Genomic DNA, 19,783 nt, shown 5'->3' on the forward strand with positions numbered 1-19,783 from the left:
TCTCTCTCTCGCGTGCTATGTTACTCCCGCAATATTTATCCATTGCCATTTTCTAAACATCGCGACGACCGAGCTACGATATAAACTAGCGAGAATGAACTTTAGCGCTATATATATCGTATCGACACAATAACACACGATCTCTCCATTGTGATCGGGTTTGCGTTTAGTGCCAGGCACACACACGGATAGTTTGCGTAGAATCAAGAAGAATAGCTTCCTCACTTCCTTACATTCGAAAGGATATAAGAATTGACGACCTCTATGCGAAAATCGCTTTCGCCGAGGCAATCGTTCATCACTCACTTTTGCCCGCCGATAAGAATAAGACTTGGTCTTAATTTTCGCGGCTAATTATTCAATTGATTTAAGATTGAAAAGCACGACTTTCTTGAAACTTGTATCGATAATGTCCAGAGCAGATAATGTCCTAGAGCAGAAGTAATTAATTATTTAAATTAACATTATTTAAATTAACACAAAGTGTTCTTAAGGTTAAACGCTCATTTCAGAATCACTTTCAAAAAACGATTCTTGACAACAAACAATTTCCAATAGAAATCAAGCATTATTGCGTTTACCGCTGCGTTTTGGTATCAACAGACGTCTATATAAATAAAAATCAAGTGATAAAATATTGTTTAAAGCAATCGTTCGTGAATAATGCGTGAGAGGGCAATCTTCGTCAAATTTTACGAAACTTACTCGTAAATCTTGAAAATAGATTAGGAACGCTCTTTGCAGATGCTCCTGATCTTCATCTCGCAAAACATTTGACGGCTTCTCTCTGCTAAATTGTTATTCCCCTAACATGACCTCGAGTGCGCCAAGTTGCGTCTCGGTAAAATTAATGGGATAAATTCGCGACGACCAACGTCGGAATGCGATATTACCGGAAAGAGAGAAAAAGCAAAAGATAAGGTCATCATATCCTCGCAATTTCATGTCGTTCGCCATTGTAGTCCTGCCTTTCATGAAAGTAGTTCCACGCGGTCTTCCTCTGTCCAACTTCCTCGGGCAAGTTGTTATAGACCGTCTAGGTTGGACCGCGCGATCGATCCTCGAGATTTTTAACTCCGCTTCGTTCTGCCAGATTACGTTAAAATTGCCTTGCTTCCCTAACTTTCTCCTACTACACAATTATTCAGGATTATAATGATTTTTAATGATATTACAATAATGAAATTGCGAATGAGAGCGACATGGTCTTTTTAAAGAGAAACTTAGAGGGCCCTCGCACAAAAGCGAGAGGACTACTCGTAATGGGTTTTTTCCTGGCAATTGTTTAACAAACGTCTCTGATATCAAGCAAAGGACTTTCGGGAGTTCTCTTTGCAATTCCATTTTCCATCGATTTTCGAAGTCTCTTCTCCTACATTACAGGTCACATGTCGGACTAGAGAGACCCACTCCATAAGAGACTCGACCCCGGCACAATGTTTGGCTTGAATCCACACGCGAAACAGCTGGTTTTGTGTCGCCGGGGTTCTCCGGGCGATATCTTCCCCGACAGAATGGGTCCTGCTAGATGGTACGCGAAAGCCAGGCGATAACAGCGAGGCAAGGCACCGGCGTAATTGTTAAATGATGCAGAGGCAATCTCGAGATTCAAACAGCCGTCGGCCAGGTATAGAAGGAAATTAGGATAATCCCGTCCCCCACGACCAACCCTCCTCCTATTCTCTTCTTCTTCAGGATCGTGGATGTGTGTGTGTGTGTGTGTGTGTGTGTGTGTGTGTGTGTGTGTGTGTGTGTGTGTGTGTGTGTGTGTGCGTGCGTGCGTGTGTGTACCTGTTTCTTGTATCCTCGAGGTATTTCTTCAAGGAAACAAGACTCTCCCTCTTCCCCCATTATCCCCTTTGCCTATCTTTCTATTAAAATGGATCCGATCCTTAGCATGAACACGCACAACCCTTTCCCGTTCCGCCAGTCCCTTGATTATCTCTGCATCTCTCCCTATCTTGTTATTTTATCAATGTCAAAGTGTGGTATATATTGTATACCTGCGCATTGTTTAGCATCGTTACTGCCTCGGGCTCAATTTTCGTTTGGCGGAAAATCGATAAGCCAATCGCGCGGACGTAACGACGTAAACGAATATATCATTTTCTAACGTTTATGCTGATAGAATTTTCATGATGGCCAAGCGGAAGAGGACGCGAGGGCTTTCAGAATCGCAACATTCTAATCCGCGTTACAAATCGATCTTGTTTACTTGTTTATATCGGTTGATCGGTTACGTGGGCATGTAAATCCAAGGAGCCGAGGCTCTCGAGAACTTGAGACATATCTGCATTATTTAACATCGCGCTCGAGCTCGCGGTTTTTCTCTTCCACGACTTCTGACGTGGACTTTAATATTTTGACAATAAATCGATACCAAAGGTAGCCAGGCGGAAAAAGCGTATAAAGAGCTGATAATTTCTAGATCTAGATCCGTTGTCGCAGGGGATGGGGAGGGCAACATTCCCCACATTGATAAACGAAGAAGTCACATCGCGCATGTCATTCCGAAGATCTGAAGGAAGCGGGCGAAATATTGAAGATACGCCGCAGTCTCTCGATATCGGATAAAAAAATGCACAATAAAATCTCTCTCTCTCTCTCTCTCTCTCTCTCTCTCTCTCTCTCGTCTCATCCGATTTCTTTTATTACAAGATATTCCGTGAGCCATGTTGAACATCTTGAAGGACTCATGAAATCTTCGTGTCCTCGAAAGTATTTTTCTAACAAACGATATTACATCGGAAGAGAAGACTCGTATATGCCGTCAACAAGTTTTCCAAAATTCCACGTTGAAGGGTTTAATATTTTGCAAGTAAGATTTTGATTTCACGTGACTCTACCTAATAGAAAATCCTTCACTGGAGAGCGTCAATTTATTGAATTCTGCTTGCGAAGCGACGTCAGCTGCAATTAGTGGGTCTAATACGTGCGGTGCGCGCCTCGCACACATTTTTCGCGCTGCACGCGGCGTCTTGTATCGCCACAATTTGCTTACTCTACATTCAGATATATTAATCCTACGGAATTGCAAACAAACGCGAATGCAACCATTCATTGCTGAGAAAAATCGCGGCACATTTCCACGGACGAGTCTCTAACCAGTTTCGGAGATTCATAAATGTAAATGTAATACATAGAGATTTGCGAGTGCGGTGATTAAGAAGGGGAAAATAAATCTTAAATATGTCTTAAATATGTCTAAGAAAATAAATCTTGTAAAATAAAACCTCCTGTGATAAATCTCCCGTTTTTCCTCACCCTCGACGATTCTGCCGAGATTTACTCTCTCTTTCGCCTGATTTGTAAACGCGCACAGTGAGAACTAACATGATCGGACTCGAAGTTTATGTACTAAATTTACATACACCGCAGGCGTGGTTATTCAAGTCTCATCCCGTGTTTACATTGAATACGACTTTCGCATTGTGTTAAATGAAACTCGGGATCAGGTAGCCATTGTTAAAGCTGTAATAGCTGTAACTCGAAATAGTGGCGAGCATATCGACCGACTTGTTTGTTGCGGAGATTACGCTACACTTCTGACTCTTTTACGATGATCTTTCTCACCGCTAAAATTCACTCTCTCGATGATAAATCGCGAGATTTTACATAAGAGTCTTTTGGGTCTAGTGATATCGATGTGTGTGTGTGTGTGTGTGTGTGTGTGTGTGTGTGTATTAGAATCTTTAAAAAAATTATATCTTTATATAATTATTAAGCTATTTAGTTCAATCAGGAAATATAAATTAAATTTTAATTCAAAAATGTGATAAATACAAGCATAAAATTTAAAAAAATTATTTACGTAGAAATTATTACGTAGAATAATAATCAGAAAATTCTCGAATTAACACTGTTACAAAATTTGATCCGACAAAATTTGATCCTTTTTTTTTGCAACACAAGTATAAGAATAATCATTTCCGATGTATTTTTGTCTGCTGAACACGAATCAGTTGTTAAAATTTGGTTATCACATCACAATTTTGAAGATTTATCGTTTTTGTCCTCTTTGACGCGCTATATACATTCTTCTATAACAAATAATTACATTACAATTTGATACTAAATTTTATTTTTTAGATCGGCTATGTGTAATTTTTATTTTCGACATTATTTTTTCATGTTTAGTAATCCAAAAAACTCCAAACAATTTTTTATTTCTTTGTAATTTCATAATATTTTACTTCTTGAATCTGCTATATCGGATCTGTTATTTTTAATTTTTATGTTTTGACTTTATGTTTGTATTCAGCGACCCTCTAAACCTTTAAAAATAACAAAACAACAAGTTTTATTATTCAAAAAAAATTCAAAACTGAGAGGGTTAACTGATGTATGTAACGCATTCGTTTTACGTAATATTATGATCATATCAGTAGTTTATTAATTCGAATAAATTTAATTAATTTTATTAAATTTTACGTCTCATTACGTCTCGTACAAATGCAAATGCACACATGTATATGCGAAATTTTTAAAAATACAACAGTTAAACGACTTGTAACTTGTATTGTTTATTTAATTAAATTCACATGAATTTGCAAAGTAAGAAAATGCGTAATGCATCGAGCTCGCTTCTATCGTTTATATCGTTAAAATGATATATGGTTATCAGATTTTCGAATGTTTTTCCGAGATACGTGGCGCAAAGGAAAAAGAGTCTCCAGGAAATTCCACTCGCTCGGAATTACGATTTCTCTCGGGCGAAATTAATTATCCTTATCCGTATTATCCTCATGCGACCACGGTTGGCTGCTATTGGCGCGAAGGAAAGGCGCGAGAGTTCGAGAGATCATTCGACAAACGGGAAGGATCATCGACTCACCCTCCTCGTCCAGCAGTATGTTGTCCGGCTTGATGTCCCGATGAATAATTCTATTGGTCTGCAGGTAATCGAGCGCCAGAGCGATCTCGGCCACGAACAGCACGACGCTCTCCTCGCCGAACGCGACCTGCTCTTGTTGGATGTGGTATCTCAGGTCGCCGCCCAGAAGCAGATCCGACACCATGAAGAGATCCTCCTCGTCTGGAACAGGTGACAGCCGCGTAATCTTCAGACCGTCCGTCCAGAGGGTAATCTTTTTCACTCACGCGGGGCGCTTCCGCCACGGGAGGGAGATGAAAGCGACGTGGTCGTCGGCCGGTTGACCGATCAATATTAGCCCGATACAGTTGAGCGCCGGAGTTCGGAGATGCGTTATTGTCTCGATATTTCATGGGCGAGCGACAAAACTGCAGTCCCGCACGTGCAATATGAGCACTGCCTTTCGACCAAATAGATCCGCGCCGCGGAAGATCGCACGCGAGAATTTTCCCGACAACCGTTTGAACCCGAAAAGCGTTTGAACAATAGAACGAATTGATGAATTAAATAATTTTACACCGTTTTGAGCGTAATAGCGCTAATCAATACTGCCGAATAAATCCTCGTCAAATAATTTACGTGGTTTTCGCGAAATTTACCGCCACTTTATTATCTGCTGTTGTTGTTACGCGCAATTTCCTCCATTCGACAGCGCAGCTAATGAGTACTCACGTTGTTGTAATATATATATATATATATATATATATATATATATTCATCATATTCTTCCTCCGAGAGTCAAAAATGCTAAACGACCACCATTTAAAATGATTGGAGAATTAGAGTGCAGAATTTTCGGAAATTTAAACGCTATATCGCTATTCGATTTTTGTCCACGTGTCCGCTGACTTGTTTTATATTTAAACGTGTTACGCTAAATCAAATATAGCATAAAATATCTTCCAAATAAAACGGATGAAAGTAAAAAGCGTACGATAGCTCAATGCGAGAAGACTTTTAACTTGATTGTTCTATAGATACAGGCATTTAAACATGGAGATTGTAATTAGCTAATTGTCGCATCGATGCCCATGTTAATGTCTAGATATCTTTATCTATACGTTATCTATACGTCTAGATATATCTTTATCTATATTTTTTATCTATACATTGATGATAACATGGAAAGAACGGTTTTGCTGAAGTATCGAAAAATTTGACCTAAATATTATATAGATCTGAAAATAATTTTGTTGAGTCATCAAAATAATTGTGTAGAGCATCTAAGCATAAGAATAATATTGCAAAAACTTTTTATATTCTAATAACTAATTTGAATCTTCTATATAATTATTTCGATGGTTCAACAAAATTATGTTCAAATCTGTATCTGGCCAAATTTTTAAATATTTTAGCAAAACTGCTTTCTTTCTATGAAATATTACAGAAATCCCTAAAAAGGTCTCTTATAATATATTTCTTTTCTCAATGAGATGGCATTACAATCATTTGCAAAACTAAACTTCTACTTGCCTAATCACTACTTAATTTTTCACGTGGAGAATTTGCAATACGATCTTGTTTAATTAAACTCTTCTATTATTTAAAAATCAATTCGCAATCTATCCGTCAAAACGTTTGATGGCAAAAAATATAGTTGGACATCCTTTTTGCGAGGTATGTCTGTGCGCTTCATCTAATGTTTAATATTCGATCCATCTAGACGATGGACAACTTTCATTAAAGTCTTCACAGCAACTGCGAGCTCCAGATTGCTCGTTTTTGCATAAATATTTGCATCGTCCGTATTTTCGACGTCGAGAGATCTCTGCTTCTCTCAATAGTGTTGTGTGTCTTAGCGAGATAAGTATAATCGTGTTTAATGCGTGTTTGCCAATTGGATGAAAAAATTCGAAAAAGAGACATCTCGCTCGTGACTTCGATAACGAGAGTATCCTGCGTTTCGGGCACTTCTAGCATATTGTTCTTTCCTTTTTAATTAAAAAAAGAGGGGAACAATCTATTGCGATTGTAAAGATTAACGTGTGAGTAGGAATATCATTCCCACTCGATCGCAGAAGATAAAAGAAAGATAGCAACAAACGAATATTATCATATCAATAAAGTAACTATTGAATTAAGCTTCTACATTGCGAATGAATAAAGAGGAATGGATTTCAACAAAAATTCAGAATTTAATTACAAAGATATTAAATCGTGAAAATTGAATAGTAACGAGAGAAATTATATTTAATAAAAATCAGTTTGAAATAATGAAAAAATGTTGCTCTTTTTTATAAATAACTAAATTTGTTAACTCCATTTCTGGTTATTTTTGTGATCGCTTCCTCGCGAATTTTTAAATTTACGGGAATTTATCTACCACATATTTTATCACGATTTTTGTTTAATTGCAATAAAAAGCGATTGTTAAACGTTTCATCCGTAATGCAATATTAAAAAATTTAGTACACATTTATTAAATTTCGTAATAAGTACTATATAAATACAAATTACTTTTTACAGCGTTCATTTTTATTTGTGAATCTTCCGAATAATTTGATGTTAATTCTTCATTTGAGAAACGAACGTTTGAATCTTAATTTTTGCAATTCTTCAATTAGATGAGAATTGATCTTTTTCGATAAAAATATCGCAGCTTCTGAAATTACTAATAAAAGTGATAAAAAGATCGTAGGTCGTTCTGAAATTACCAATAAAAATAATAAAAGAGACAATGGAACAGTGGAGTCAGTAGGGAATTCATAAAAAAGTTCTTCCAAGATTTGTGGGATATACCATGTATATACCTGCATTTCCCATGAGATCCCAAAAAATTATTCAAGTGATCGATGTCTTGAAAGACGATTTACCTTGGAAGCTGAACCATAAATTCACTAGACAGGGATGTTCCAGCTTCGACAGGATCTCCACTTCTCGAGCCACATTCTTCAGGGCACCTCGTTCTGCACATTCGTTTTTATGTACGTATTTCATGGCGTACATATTGCCGGTACTGTCACGTTTTTGTACGATGCAGACCTGTTAGCAAAAATTGCATCCCGTGCATTGAAACTGAATTCCGCTTGCAAATTTGCGCTCTCTCTCTCTCTCTCTCTCTCCACGCTAAAATCGTCTGAATTGCCCGAAGGTCTTCTCCAACTGGCAAATTTCGATATTCGAGGAATATTTAATTCTCTTAGAGGATACGACAGAAAGGGATAAAAGATAACGCGTCTTCGTTTTATTTTTTCATCTGGACAATTTGTCAAATCAAATTATAATATTGACGATTACCTCACTCCCATTTTGTATCGCCATAATCAGCATTCAAAGGAAATAATTTTTTAGTTTTCTTTATAGAACATTTGAAAGAACTGAACTGAAAACTGAATTTCAGGCTGTAAACGACAGCGATCCGTAATATAAAAATTTAATTTTTAGTGTAATGTTTATTCAAGAATAGGTAGCATCGCATGCACACTTGCTTTCCAATAAAAGTGAGGTAACGAGTTTCGGAATTTTTGCAGCGACATTACCGGAGATATAGATATAAAAGCGAAGCGAGAGAGGAACTCTTTTTTTTACGATCAAGAACGTAACGCATTTTACAGCGGCATAAATGCAATTCGCGCTGTAAGTTCTACGTTATGGGCTGAATAAAATGGCTGAATCGCGCGCTTGTTGGTCCACGTGTCGTCCTTTAAATAATATATTTGCATTAGAAATGAAAACTTTACGTATTGCGCGCGGATTAATGGGTCGCTGCGCGACCATACATACAAAAGAGCCGTATTATCAATAACGAGAAAAGAAAAATCCCAGTTTATTCCCGAAGTTCAAGTGTGTTTTCCGACGTGTAAATTATCTCATCGCTCGGAATATTGACAAGCTCACGGAGAAAAATGATACTGTACGCTTCTGTTACCACGTAAGCACAAAGAAGTAAATCGACCGAGACCAAAATAACCAATTGCACTACCAATTGGTTATTTTGGTCTCGCTTTAAGCGTGACACTTAAACGTGTATCTGTCTTTGCCTTTCTTTCTAAATAAATAAAAAACAGGCACGTAGCCAAAATAACATTGGTGCAATCGGGCATTTTGCCTAAACTAAAGCTAAATCGACTAAACCGGTTCAAATTCGCGTCGGGATAAACGGCAGATGGGGAAGCCGCATCTAGAACGAATGTAAAATCCGCTGGAATACGCTCGACTTGTAACAATATCCACGCAATACCACGCACAGTTTCGTCGTGTTTGCGAATTTCGGAGAAAACAATTCACGACGTACCTTGCCGAAGCTGCCTTTCCCAATGGCGCGTAGGATTTGAAAATGATCGAAATTCACTGCAACATACAGAAACACGCAGAGTCAATTCGAAATGCGAAATGGCGAATTTAATGGATGGCTGAGTACCGTATATTGATTTCTCGCTAATGAAGCACGATTAGGATGAATAATCGTACGGTTCGCGGATCGGATCGTTGCACGCTCCATTCGGCATTCGTTTCTGCAGATATACGCAGATATATTATTAAACTTGACGTTAATTTGACGAGATCGACTCTCGAGCGTTGGTAATTTTGTCAATGAGGCAACTTTCAAATTGCTGCTCGGTGCTCGGTGCTTCCTTTGTCCCGGAGGGTGAGTGTTCCGACAATTCTCATTCAGATACGACTGGTAATAAATCGAATCGCTCCTCTAGGTCATTGCGGAAACTGCGGTTTTAGATCTATTTGAAAGGTCTAGGATTTCCTTTCGCGAAAGATTCGATTTAGAAAGCTGTAGCATCCATATAAATTGTGCTTTTCTGGCAGAGGGATTCGCGGCGGATGCACAAACGCATAGTTTATATATTGCACGAGCACGCAATGGTTTCCGGTCTCCTCGAAATAGCCGAACCGCATAACCGGAAGAGAGGGCGGTGGGAGAGGAAGGCGCTTAGGAACTCGGAAATTTCGAGAATTTTGAACTTTCAGATTCGACTCTCGGGATAGTCACGTTCTTACCACTTTAAAGTCATCAATTTTGAAATAATTTTGCAGTTTCTCTTTGCACAAACTTTGTCATATGATCAATTTTACTTTTCTAAGATTTTCTGGCCAATTATCTATCCAATAATGGATATTTACTGTCAAATAAATTCCAATAATAAAAACCAATTAGTTATATTTTTCTACTTTGTATTTCTCCGGATGCGACAACGACTCACGCGGCACTGCAAATTCTTCTTCAATTTATATTATTGAAAAAATATTATTGAAACAAACGAGATTGCGTTGAAATCGTATTAGCTCGTCAACCGAGAAGACAAACTCTGTCCAATATGTTGCAGAAAGTGAAAAGGACTTTCGCAGGGAATAAGCGTCCCTCTCTCTTCCAGGAATTTAATTACAATGAGATTGAATATCGGATTTTTCCAGGTCAAATTAAAGGTCCGCCGGTACAGAAGCAGTAGTAAAGATTTATCAACAGTCTCGCAACAGCTCGATATTCTGTAATCGAGTCGAGCGAAAATTTCTATGCGACATCAGACGTTTCGCGATATATCACGAAAGCTTACGGCCGCGGCGGAGTATGAACGTCATAGAAAAAAAGGTGATCTTTCATGCAACGATGCAAGTTGTCGAAGATCCGCCCGAATATCCGCCCGAGCGAGAATTTAAGTTATTACGCGAATTACGCGATACCAAATGGAACGATATAATAAGGGTGGCCATTCCTCTCTAAAATGAGGAATCCACATTCCATTAATATTAATTGAGATAAATATTATTCAAAAATGTAACTTTAATTTTTGTTGTAAGACATAATTTCCTTCAATCGACATGTAATACACTCTTCTTTTTTTTTATCTTCGTTACGTAATCATTACGTTCCAATCCAATTTCTGGGGAATTTGCTTTTACCAATGATGCTATCTTTAGCGTACAAATCAATTCGTCAGTTTTCTTTCGTCAGTTAAATTTAGATAAACGCTATAATTATTACCTCTATGATTATTACCTCAATTATAGATCGCAATATAGAGGAATATCTTGACTTTTTACGTTGCTCGAAAGCACGTAACGTTATTTTGTACATTTTCCTTCACGGTAAATAGAAGAAAGAGGCGTTTTTAAATGATCTAGCTCGAGTTTGTCAAGTGATAAATCAAGAAAGATCAATTAAACAAGCACACAAGATGTTAAATTGCTAAATGTAGCAATGTAATATATAAAAATTTACAATAGTTCAATATAAATTTAATATTCTTGGAAATGTTTCGAGTTTACAAAGCCTTCTTCAGCACAATAATAAATAAATAAAATTCATAAAATTACAATTTAATTAAATAAAGAATTGAAAAATAAATCGATATGTTTTTTGTCCGTGACAATGAAACTGACGACAATTTAAAACAAAAAAGAAATTCATTAATGAATTTGTCTTTTTTTAAATTATTGGGACAGTGAAACGAATAGATAGCTAAAGCATAATTCCGTTCTCGAACTTGTGTGTTTGAGAATGCAGCTGCGCCTGTTCCTTCCGTTAATCATAAAATCCTCATAAAATATTAGATTCGACTTGCTTTCGCGCGTATATATATATATATATATATATATATGTAACCGAGAACCAATCCTCGGACATATTCGCGTAACGTGTTCGAAGCTCATAAAAGAATAAGGCGCGTTCGCTTCCTCACAGGCAGAGGGACGGGGTATTACCTTCCTCTCCGGGGGTGGGCGCGCTCCGAGTCGATTGATTGGCACCCATTTTTCCTCAATGGACGTCGGACGTTCGCGTCGGCAACCGACGTAAGTCGCATCGGTGCGAGCGCACTCGAGCCGACAAAGACGACGAGGACGATGATGAGATCCGGTCGGCGCGGGAAATCTCATATTTCCGCATTGTCACGGCGTCTCGTCGCGACGTCTCGTCGCGCGACTCCGCCTTTATCGCGCGATTATCGACGCGTCATCCTCCTTCAAAGTGGCAAGAAATGGATTCGAGAGAAGGAGAGAAAAGTCGTGTGTGGCCGTTACGTGTGCCAAATGGTCTCTCGTTAAATTGGTTGCTGATGATCGCCGATCGAGGGCGACGTGTCCCGTAGCCGGGGTGCGACGAGGATGACACGGGCGTTAATTAGCAGCTCCCGCGTTGCTCCTGATTCGAGCGGCTTAATTAACGGATCGTGCTAACGCTCGGGATAATTAAATGCGCCGTCGACGATCCCTCGGGCGACAATGCGAGCCACTTCCTCGCGGCTCGTCACTGCACGGCGAGTCTTACTTGCGACGTGATGACGACGACGACGACGACGACGACGACGACGGCGGCAACTCGATGACTGATCCCTATAACGGATATCCCCGTGATTACTCCTCGTCGCTTTAATTGATTTCGAGTAAAGCAACGGAGCACAACGAACGACAGCTGTGAAACGTACGCGATGAAACGATACGAGGTGTCGTCAAATTAGAGAGCTTACACCGGATTGATTGGAAGACGAGGCTTGCCTAATTAAATCTGATTGGAGTTTCTATAATCATTCGATACAAACTTTGATATTAAATACATACAGGGTATTTCAAACATGGAGGTCAATCGCTCGGAAAGTGATTGGGCATCTAAAAACAAGAAAAAAGTTGGTATGATCAAATCTGGAAATGCATTGTTTAGGGAATTATCGTCATTTTTATATTGAAACTTCCAATCGTTTTGCTTTCGAGTTTTTGTTATACATATGTAATATCGACAAGGATAATGCCTCTTAAATTAAACTTTCAATAATTAAAGATTACATTTAAGCCCATATAAAATAATAAGGAAAATAATGTGATAATTTTCTTGTTCGCGTGTTTTCGAGGATCGAGAACGCGCTTTTCATGCATCGCGATATCGAAAATAAATGAATGAAGAGAAGCATACGTATTTACATGCGGATACAAAGAAAAATGCAAAGTGTATATAAGGTGAAAGAAAAGGATATACATAATCAAGCGACGCGGTCTGGTTTTCAAAATGCTAAAACTATCTCCCATCGAATGACAATAGAGAGCTCTTTTGACCCTAAATGAATTCTCGAACGTCCTCGTGGTAGTCTCGATCGAGATCACGAACAATCGAACCCGTTTCTCACCATCAACGAGACAACGGGTCCACCCCTCGTGACATTGTATTAATCGGCGCGGATTTCTGTGCGCAATTCCACCGTCCGCCAGGACGCCGAGCGGACGGGAAACGCGCGGCGTCGGCGCCAATTAACAACGTTGATTAGTTAGTGCGAACGTAGCAAACACGACGGTTGATGTATAGCTGCCGTCCGAATTGCAGCTCGAATGGAAACCCATAGAGATGCCATTAGACGTGTATACACGCCGGTGAGCACGTATACGATGTACTACATATCCGGTTATGAATCTTCGTCTTCGACCCAATTACATCCACAGGCTCATCGAAAACGCGCTCCATCGCCTCCCAGCACGCGTATTTTAACTGATGAGCGATGTTCGATGATCGATAATGAGCAACGGTGATTAAGCATAGACGCGACGCGTTGAAAGAGCCTGTTGCAGTCGGTTGCAAACATCGATGGGATGGGAGACGCGTCTATTGAAATTTGAACGATGCGAGTGTAACTATGATAAGATAAGATAAGAATTTAGATACTATAAAATTGTAGATTTATAATTATTTATAATTATTTGTAACACGCAAATTTTTGGCTCATTTTTTGAAGAAGTATGATTATAGTCACTTATAGGATTATAGGAGCAATATCGAGTACGTCGTACGTTTGTTATTTCTAATCAAGATGAGTAGGATTTTGTTGTAGGGAAAAAAACTCGCGATCGACACGTCGGACATAGCAACAAGTGCGACAATATTAAATTTATATTGAGATAAATAAACAAATTCTTTTGATTAACTTGTTAATAAATAAATATAATTTCTATTCAAAACCAAAGAAATTGAATGTAAATGAGAAATGTTCGGGAAGAAATATTAAGTGTTACGAAGGACGCGTCATTCAAGTATAAAAAGAAAAGAGGGGATGGCTCACATTGGTGAACATCGAAAAGAAATCGAATGAAATCTATGTTGCTTCGCACAGTTCATCTATCGTCATCAACCGAAGAAAACTTTAGTTTAAGGCTTGAAATAGATTTTAAGATGTATGCCGTTACACAACGAGTACAATTGTAAGAAACTGATTTAAAATTTAAAAAAAAAACTTTGCAATAAGAATTTTCTGTAGGGGGAAAAGGGGGTAATCGATTTCAAATTTGATTATCGATTTATTAAAGGGAAATAATTTAGTTATAGTTTTGAGTTTGCGACTACGTCGCAAATTCGTTAAAAATAACTGTAGTTCGCAATTATATAAGCAATTGTTTCGAATTTATTGATATAAATTTAATAAAGAAAAATTTTTAGACAAGTTTAAACAAAGTAAACTTACCCAAATGGGAATACTCCGATTTCTTTCAAACTTGGCACAAATGTAGACCTACGAAGAATATTTCATCCATCTCATTCATTTCATCTTTCTAATATTGCCCTTCTAATAAACAGTTTTAAGGACAGTTACCAACAGTTTTAAGGACAGTCCCTTCATTTGTCCACCTTCACATCTATGAATACAATAATAATATATAAAAAACAAAATTTATATAAGACAGAATATAAGATACATTCATAACCAGCAATCTAAAAATTCTTTTATTCTATATTTTTGTTCCTTATATATTATTATTGTATTTATAGATGTGAGAGTAATAAATGAAGGAGTAGTAACCATCCTTAAAACCGCTTGGGTGGTTTAAAAATGGAAACATATAGATGAAATATGGATAAAATATTTTTCGTAGTGCCAAATTGTTGTCTATATACAGAAATGTCTATATTGTCTATATTTGTGCCAAATTTGAAAGAAATCAGTGTCTCCACTTGAGTAGGTTTAACTTGTAAGATCCTGTCTATCGAGTAACACCATTATCCTATTCTGTTGTTCGAAACAAAAAAAATGTTAATGTTTATCTAGACTATTCTAGGCTATTTATTTAGACTCGGCCGCGAATTGATATTAAATTTATCATCTCGAAGAGACAAGAAGGTCCGAAGACTTGAGGAGTGGGCCCGCGTATCATGTCACTATACACACATGTCGTTCTTCGCGAGGTGTGTCATGTACGATGCCGGACTTTGGTGTCAGCGCGTTTCACATTACTTGGCGCATGCAGGGCCACTCTCGTGTGCATTATGTCTGGCGAGGTAACATCCCTATCGCGTAACTCATCATTAAACGAACGAGCCGCGATACGGCGTAATGGTTTTTCGCGATCACAGCGCATCGCCCTTCCCCCCTCCCCCCACCCCCCCCCCGCCTCTATCCCCTATGTTCTCCTTCATTTTATCTTCCTTATCCCTTTTTTATTCTTTATTCGCTCATCAACATGCGCCGGATAAGTAATAAATGTAATCCCGATATAATCGATATGAGCAACAACAATGCGACACGTATTAGCTGTATAACGAATTTATATCGTTTCTCTTGACCTCTCAGTTTCAAGAAACGGCAGCATTAAAATGTCATTTACAGGCAGATTTTATGCTATCATTTGTATTCATAAGCTCGCATATCCGTAATTGGGCTTTAATTCCATCGCGAGAGGCAATTTAGATCGTGGAAAAGTGGAGTTTAAAAATAAAGCCTCACGGATATCGGAAAATTATTGCTGTTTAGCGCCCGCAACAACATCCAGCGGTTGCAGACTGAAGGTAAGTTTTTCTTTTTTATTACTCGCGAGAACAAAACGCATTAACGCATTTAGAGCGGCCATAAAAGATCGTAAAAAAGTTTTCGCACAGTCTCCGAAGGAAAAAACGCGAAGAAAACTTTCCTTTATAAATAGGCAAACTTCGGCCAAGACGGAATTCTCTTATCATCTCTTAACATCAAGGTTGTCGAATAAACGTAGAGCGAATGAATCTTCCTCGTGTACATATCTCGACATTTTCGTTCGATCTCGACGCTCGCGGTGTTAGTTCGGAATACACATTTGTCGAGACATACATCACATATTCATCCATCATGCTTGCTTTACATCACGTTTTATCAATAGAAGGAACGTGTTCTGCACGTGTGTTCTAACAAAACATCGTAGATATAATATCTCGATATAATATCAAACGCGAGGAAAAAATACGAGGACGAAGAACGACAACGCGGATGATGGATGAAAAATATTAAGAATGACAAATATTAACATGTTGAAAGATTATTTGATATTTTCCGCGATAAAGGAACGCGAAATCTGCAACCAGAAGTGACTTTAAATCATTTCGAGAATATTATCTAGCGTTATTATATACCCCGAGCTCTCCGATTATCATTGAATTATTAATTTAATAAATAAATTAATTAAATAAGTTTTGAAATGTCAAGGGTTCGTGCTCTCTCGTCCCTCCAACTGGTTTATTTAATTTACATACCAATATAGAGATTGCGCGAGTAAGCTCCGCAATATTCTCACAACATTTTAATTTCAACAACCGCGCGATGTTGTCGGGAAAACACAATAAAATTTGATAGCATTTTTTACGTTAAACGTCAAAATATATTTTTTATTTTCAAGTGCGTATACATGAATAGCGCGTATCTCGACGGGCTTGCGGCCGATTTTAACTGACGGTATATAAAATTGAGTAAAAATCACCAAGGTAAAAAAAACGTGCCATCTTTAATCTTGAAAGACTTCTGGCCTGATTTTTGCCCGCGGAGAAAAATCCTGAAAGGTGAAATCCCGGGCTTTTGTGCGTAAGCATCGAAATAAAAGCGCATTTACCATTTACGCTGCGAACGCGACGGGAGTAGGACGGAAAATTTATTTATTCGACGCCGCTGGATCGTACGTGAATGCCTTAATAAAGTTTCGCGAATTACTTTGCGTCAACCAGTGCCAAATCCGATTTGCACGTCCACGTGGATTTGACAAACGTCTTCTGACGGCGCGAACGAAGGCAGCCGCCGTCGAATTCGATTACGACACTAGCACTGCTGTACTGCTAAACAGTGCTTTGAATAAACAGACATGAGCTCGGAATGAGTTCGGGCGGGAAAGGCAGATAAAATTCTATACAAAAGAATTTCCTTTATATTGAGGAACTTACGATTTTAACTTCGTTAAGTTAAAGCTGGAAAATTCTCTACGTTCTTGATACCTCCGGGTCTTTCGCTCAAGATTCGCTCGGTGACGTATCTCATATCGCAAAATTGTAAATGTATTTATTTTAAATTATTTTAATTCTGATAGAAATTGTGTATAGAGAACCTAAAGCAGATTTTTTTTAAATTTAAAAATGTTTTTGATATCTAACATATTGAATAAAAAACATTTCTACGACATATCGTAGTGGAAAGAGAGACTAGTATTTAAAAGTATTGTTTAAATAAATATTCATAATAATTGTAATTTACAGAACAGATGGACAATAAATCTTAGATTTCTCTGTCCATTGTAGATCTCCTTCCGAATCAGATAAAGTACATAAATTATATATATAAATAAAATTACTATTGCGATACGTGTCGGGCTGACTTTTCAAGAACATTGCACAACACGTACACACACACACACACACACACACACACACACACACACACACACACACACACACACACACACACACACACACACACACACACACACACACACACACACACACACACACACACACACACACACACACACACACACACATGTTAATTATTTATATGTCACTATTCGGTTTTGAAACAAGGAGTTCTCTTTGATACTGAAAATCCAAGGAATGTTCTAACTTTCAGATACCTTTTGTACATTTCTAGGCATCTTTTGAGGCTGTTCATGCTGAAAGCGATATTTTGCGAATGACACGGTGCCGATCGGGAGAACACGCTCTTTCGTTCCCTTTATGCAACTCACGCGCCCGCCAACATCGAAATCTGCGAGACCAAAGTTAGGAAGGGGCGTTTATAACTTGCAAACAAGAGCGCGCACTTCTACATCGAAGTGGCTTCCCTCAATTACAATGCGTCGCACCGAAGCAGAGTCGAGTCACGTTGTAGTTTGCGCTGCAAGCAAGCGCTTCAAAGTCGCTTCGTCAGTAGATTTTATACAAAGCCTCCCGTTCAACACATCCCTATAACGTAAATTCTTTTGTCGTTTCGACTATTTCGAAACCGGATTTGACAAAAAAAATCGCATCACGATTACGCAGTGTTAATACTCTATTGCTTTTCATTTTCTTTTTACGACTTTGAATTTTGGAACGTTAATAAATACTTCACCGACGAGAATAAGCACAGTTAAATTATAATGGGATGTGAATTATTACAGATATACAGATATGGTTGCCTTTAGAATTTTTGCAATTTTTGCAATTTTAATTAAATACAACACGTTTCCCGTAAAATGTTTGTTACGTCGAGGAATTAAGTTTTCCTATTGTGTATTTTAATTTTCTGGCTGAACTGGAAATAAATCTTGTTAATACAAATCTTTTACGACAAATGGGCTCCCGTACATTTTATGAGTATAATATCATGTAAAAACGCTTTCATTTCTTGATAATAGTTTATCTGCATCTCGATATTAAACGCAGCGTCGCGGAAGCAAGTATATATGTGGGACACAAGTATACATTGTCTACATTATACTTTTATTTCTACCACCTACGACTTTTATACGAATATAATGATTTCTTCATCAAATTCAGAGTTGACATTCCCGCAGTAGTTGCAGCTTTAATTGCGAAACTATCTAACGTTACGAGAAATTAAATTTTGACGAATTGGGAACATTACGTCTAAACTTGGTTTACAAATGGACCAAATCAATTTTAAATAGAAATTTAAACGAACGAACGTTAAAAATTAAGAAATGTAGCCACAGATCCTAAATTTTCATAAAATCTTTCAAGATATAATTTTAATTTCCCACTTATTGAGTCGTTGATTAACAGGAAAATTATCAACGATGTTTCAATCATATTAATATAATAAACATTACCGCACAATGTGAACAATGGCGCTTCCACCTAAATGGAACAATCGAACTATTGGACATATTGGACTTACTAACGTAACACATGCAACAAAGTCGCGAGCGTGATTTCTTAAATACATCAGTGCTGTTTGGTACACAACAATCATGCAACGCGAACGGTTATACATTCTATGCGGTACTACAAAATAGAGTCTCGTTCCTTTCAACTATTTCGACAAAATGATATAGAAATTAACAATATTAAACAACTTTTTCAACGAGTCCAAAAAGCAATTGCAAAGCGATTAGTGCAATCTCGAAAATAAATAAATAAATAAATAAATAACGTCATCACGATGACGGAAGTGAAGATAAATTTTAGAAACAGAATCCAATAAATAATCGATATACGAAAATGCATAGAAAAGATTGAACGGAACATCTTAACGCTGAAATACCAAAGTTTCCTCCAGCATCGAACGACTTTTAGCTTCGATCCCCGATGTCACGACACGATTACAACACTAAAAACATTTCTCTCGCGTCGGTCGAGATTGTTTCAGCCACGGTACGAGCCTCGCCGAGAGGAGAGATTTTTCAAGCATACCGGATACATCTGGTGCACAGCGAGAGAGAAAGAGAGACGGGGAGAGAGAAATCTCTCCCGGTCGCGCGGAAGCTGCGCCGCGCGCGCGCGTTCCAAGGTGGATCCTCGCGAGACGAAGAGGAGTACCTCCGAGCGTGCCGCGGTCGTGGTCGGCGCACGAGTGCCGCGGACGAGCGAACGCGTTTCTCCGCAGAGTCGGCTCCGACTCGGTGCAGGGATCGCGCAACGGCCGCCGCGCGTGCCGGCGCGTCTGCGCCCGAACCGGGTCCACCGCGGAGAGTCGCGTGCCATGTGCACGAGGATACAGCAGGACGAGGACGTGAGTGAGCCCGGAGGGAAGAGCA

General features: G+C 38.5%; 1 protein-coding gene across 9 annotated transcripts in view; it reads right to left on the reverse strand.

Annotated features, from left to right (window-relative positions):
* The window catches only part of LOC105431442 (serine/threonine-protein kinase 32A), a 25,219-nt gene extending 5,476 nt beyond the window's left edge, over positions 1 to 19,743 (reverse strand). For 2 of the 9 annotated variants that reach the window (XR_016138952.1, XR_016138951.1), the window contains exons 1-4: positions 19,291 to 19,649; positions 11,528 to 12,157; positions 7,687 to 7,855; positions 4,835 to 5,035 (exon numbers count right to left, since the gene is read on the reverse strand). Coding sequence is in view for 7 of the 9 variants with exons in the window: in XM_089075740.1 (XP_088931866.1) it covers positions 4,835 to 5,035; positions 7,687 to 7,855; positions 11,528 to 11,701 (544 nt within the window). In the remaining 2 variants the exon portion in view is untranslated. Of the gene's footprint in view, positions 1 to 4,834; positions 5,036 to 7,686; positions 7,856 to 9,107; positions 9,164 to 11,527; positions 12,158 to 19,290 lie in introns of all 9 variants that reach the window. The other 7 variants (XM_089075738.1, XM_089075740.1, XM_089075736.1 and 4 more) reach the window with 7 other exon arrangements.
* Positions 19,744 to 19,783: the final 40 nt, after the last annotated feature.

The sequence above is a fragment of the Pogonomyrmex barbatus genome, unplaced genomic scaffold, assembly GCF_055798465.1.
Source record: "Pogonomyrmex barbatus isolate J1 unplaced genomic scaffold, ASM5579846v1 scaffold19, whole genome shotgun sequence".
NCBI classification, from domain to species: Eukaryota; Metazoa; Arthropoda; class Insecta; order Hymenoptera; family Formicidae; genus Pogonomyrmex; species Pogonomyrmex barbatus.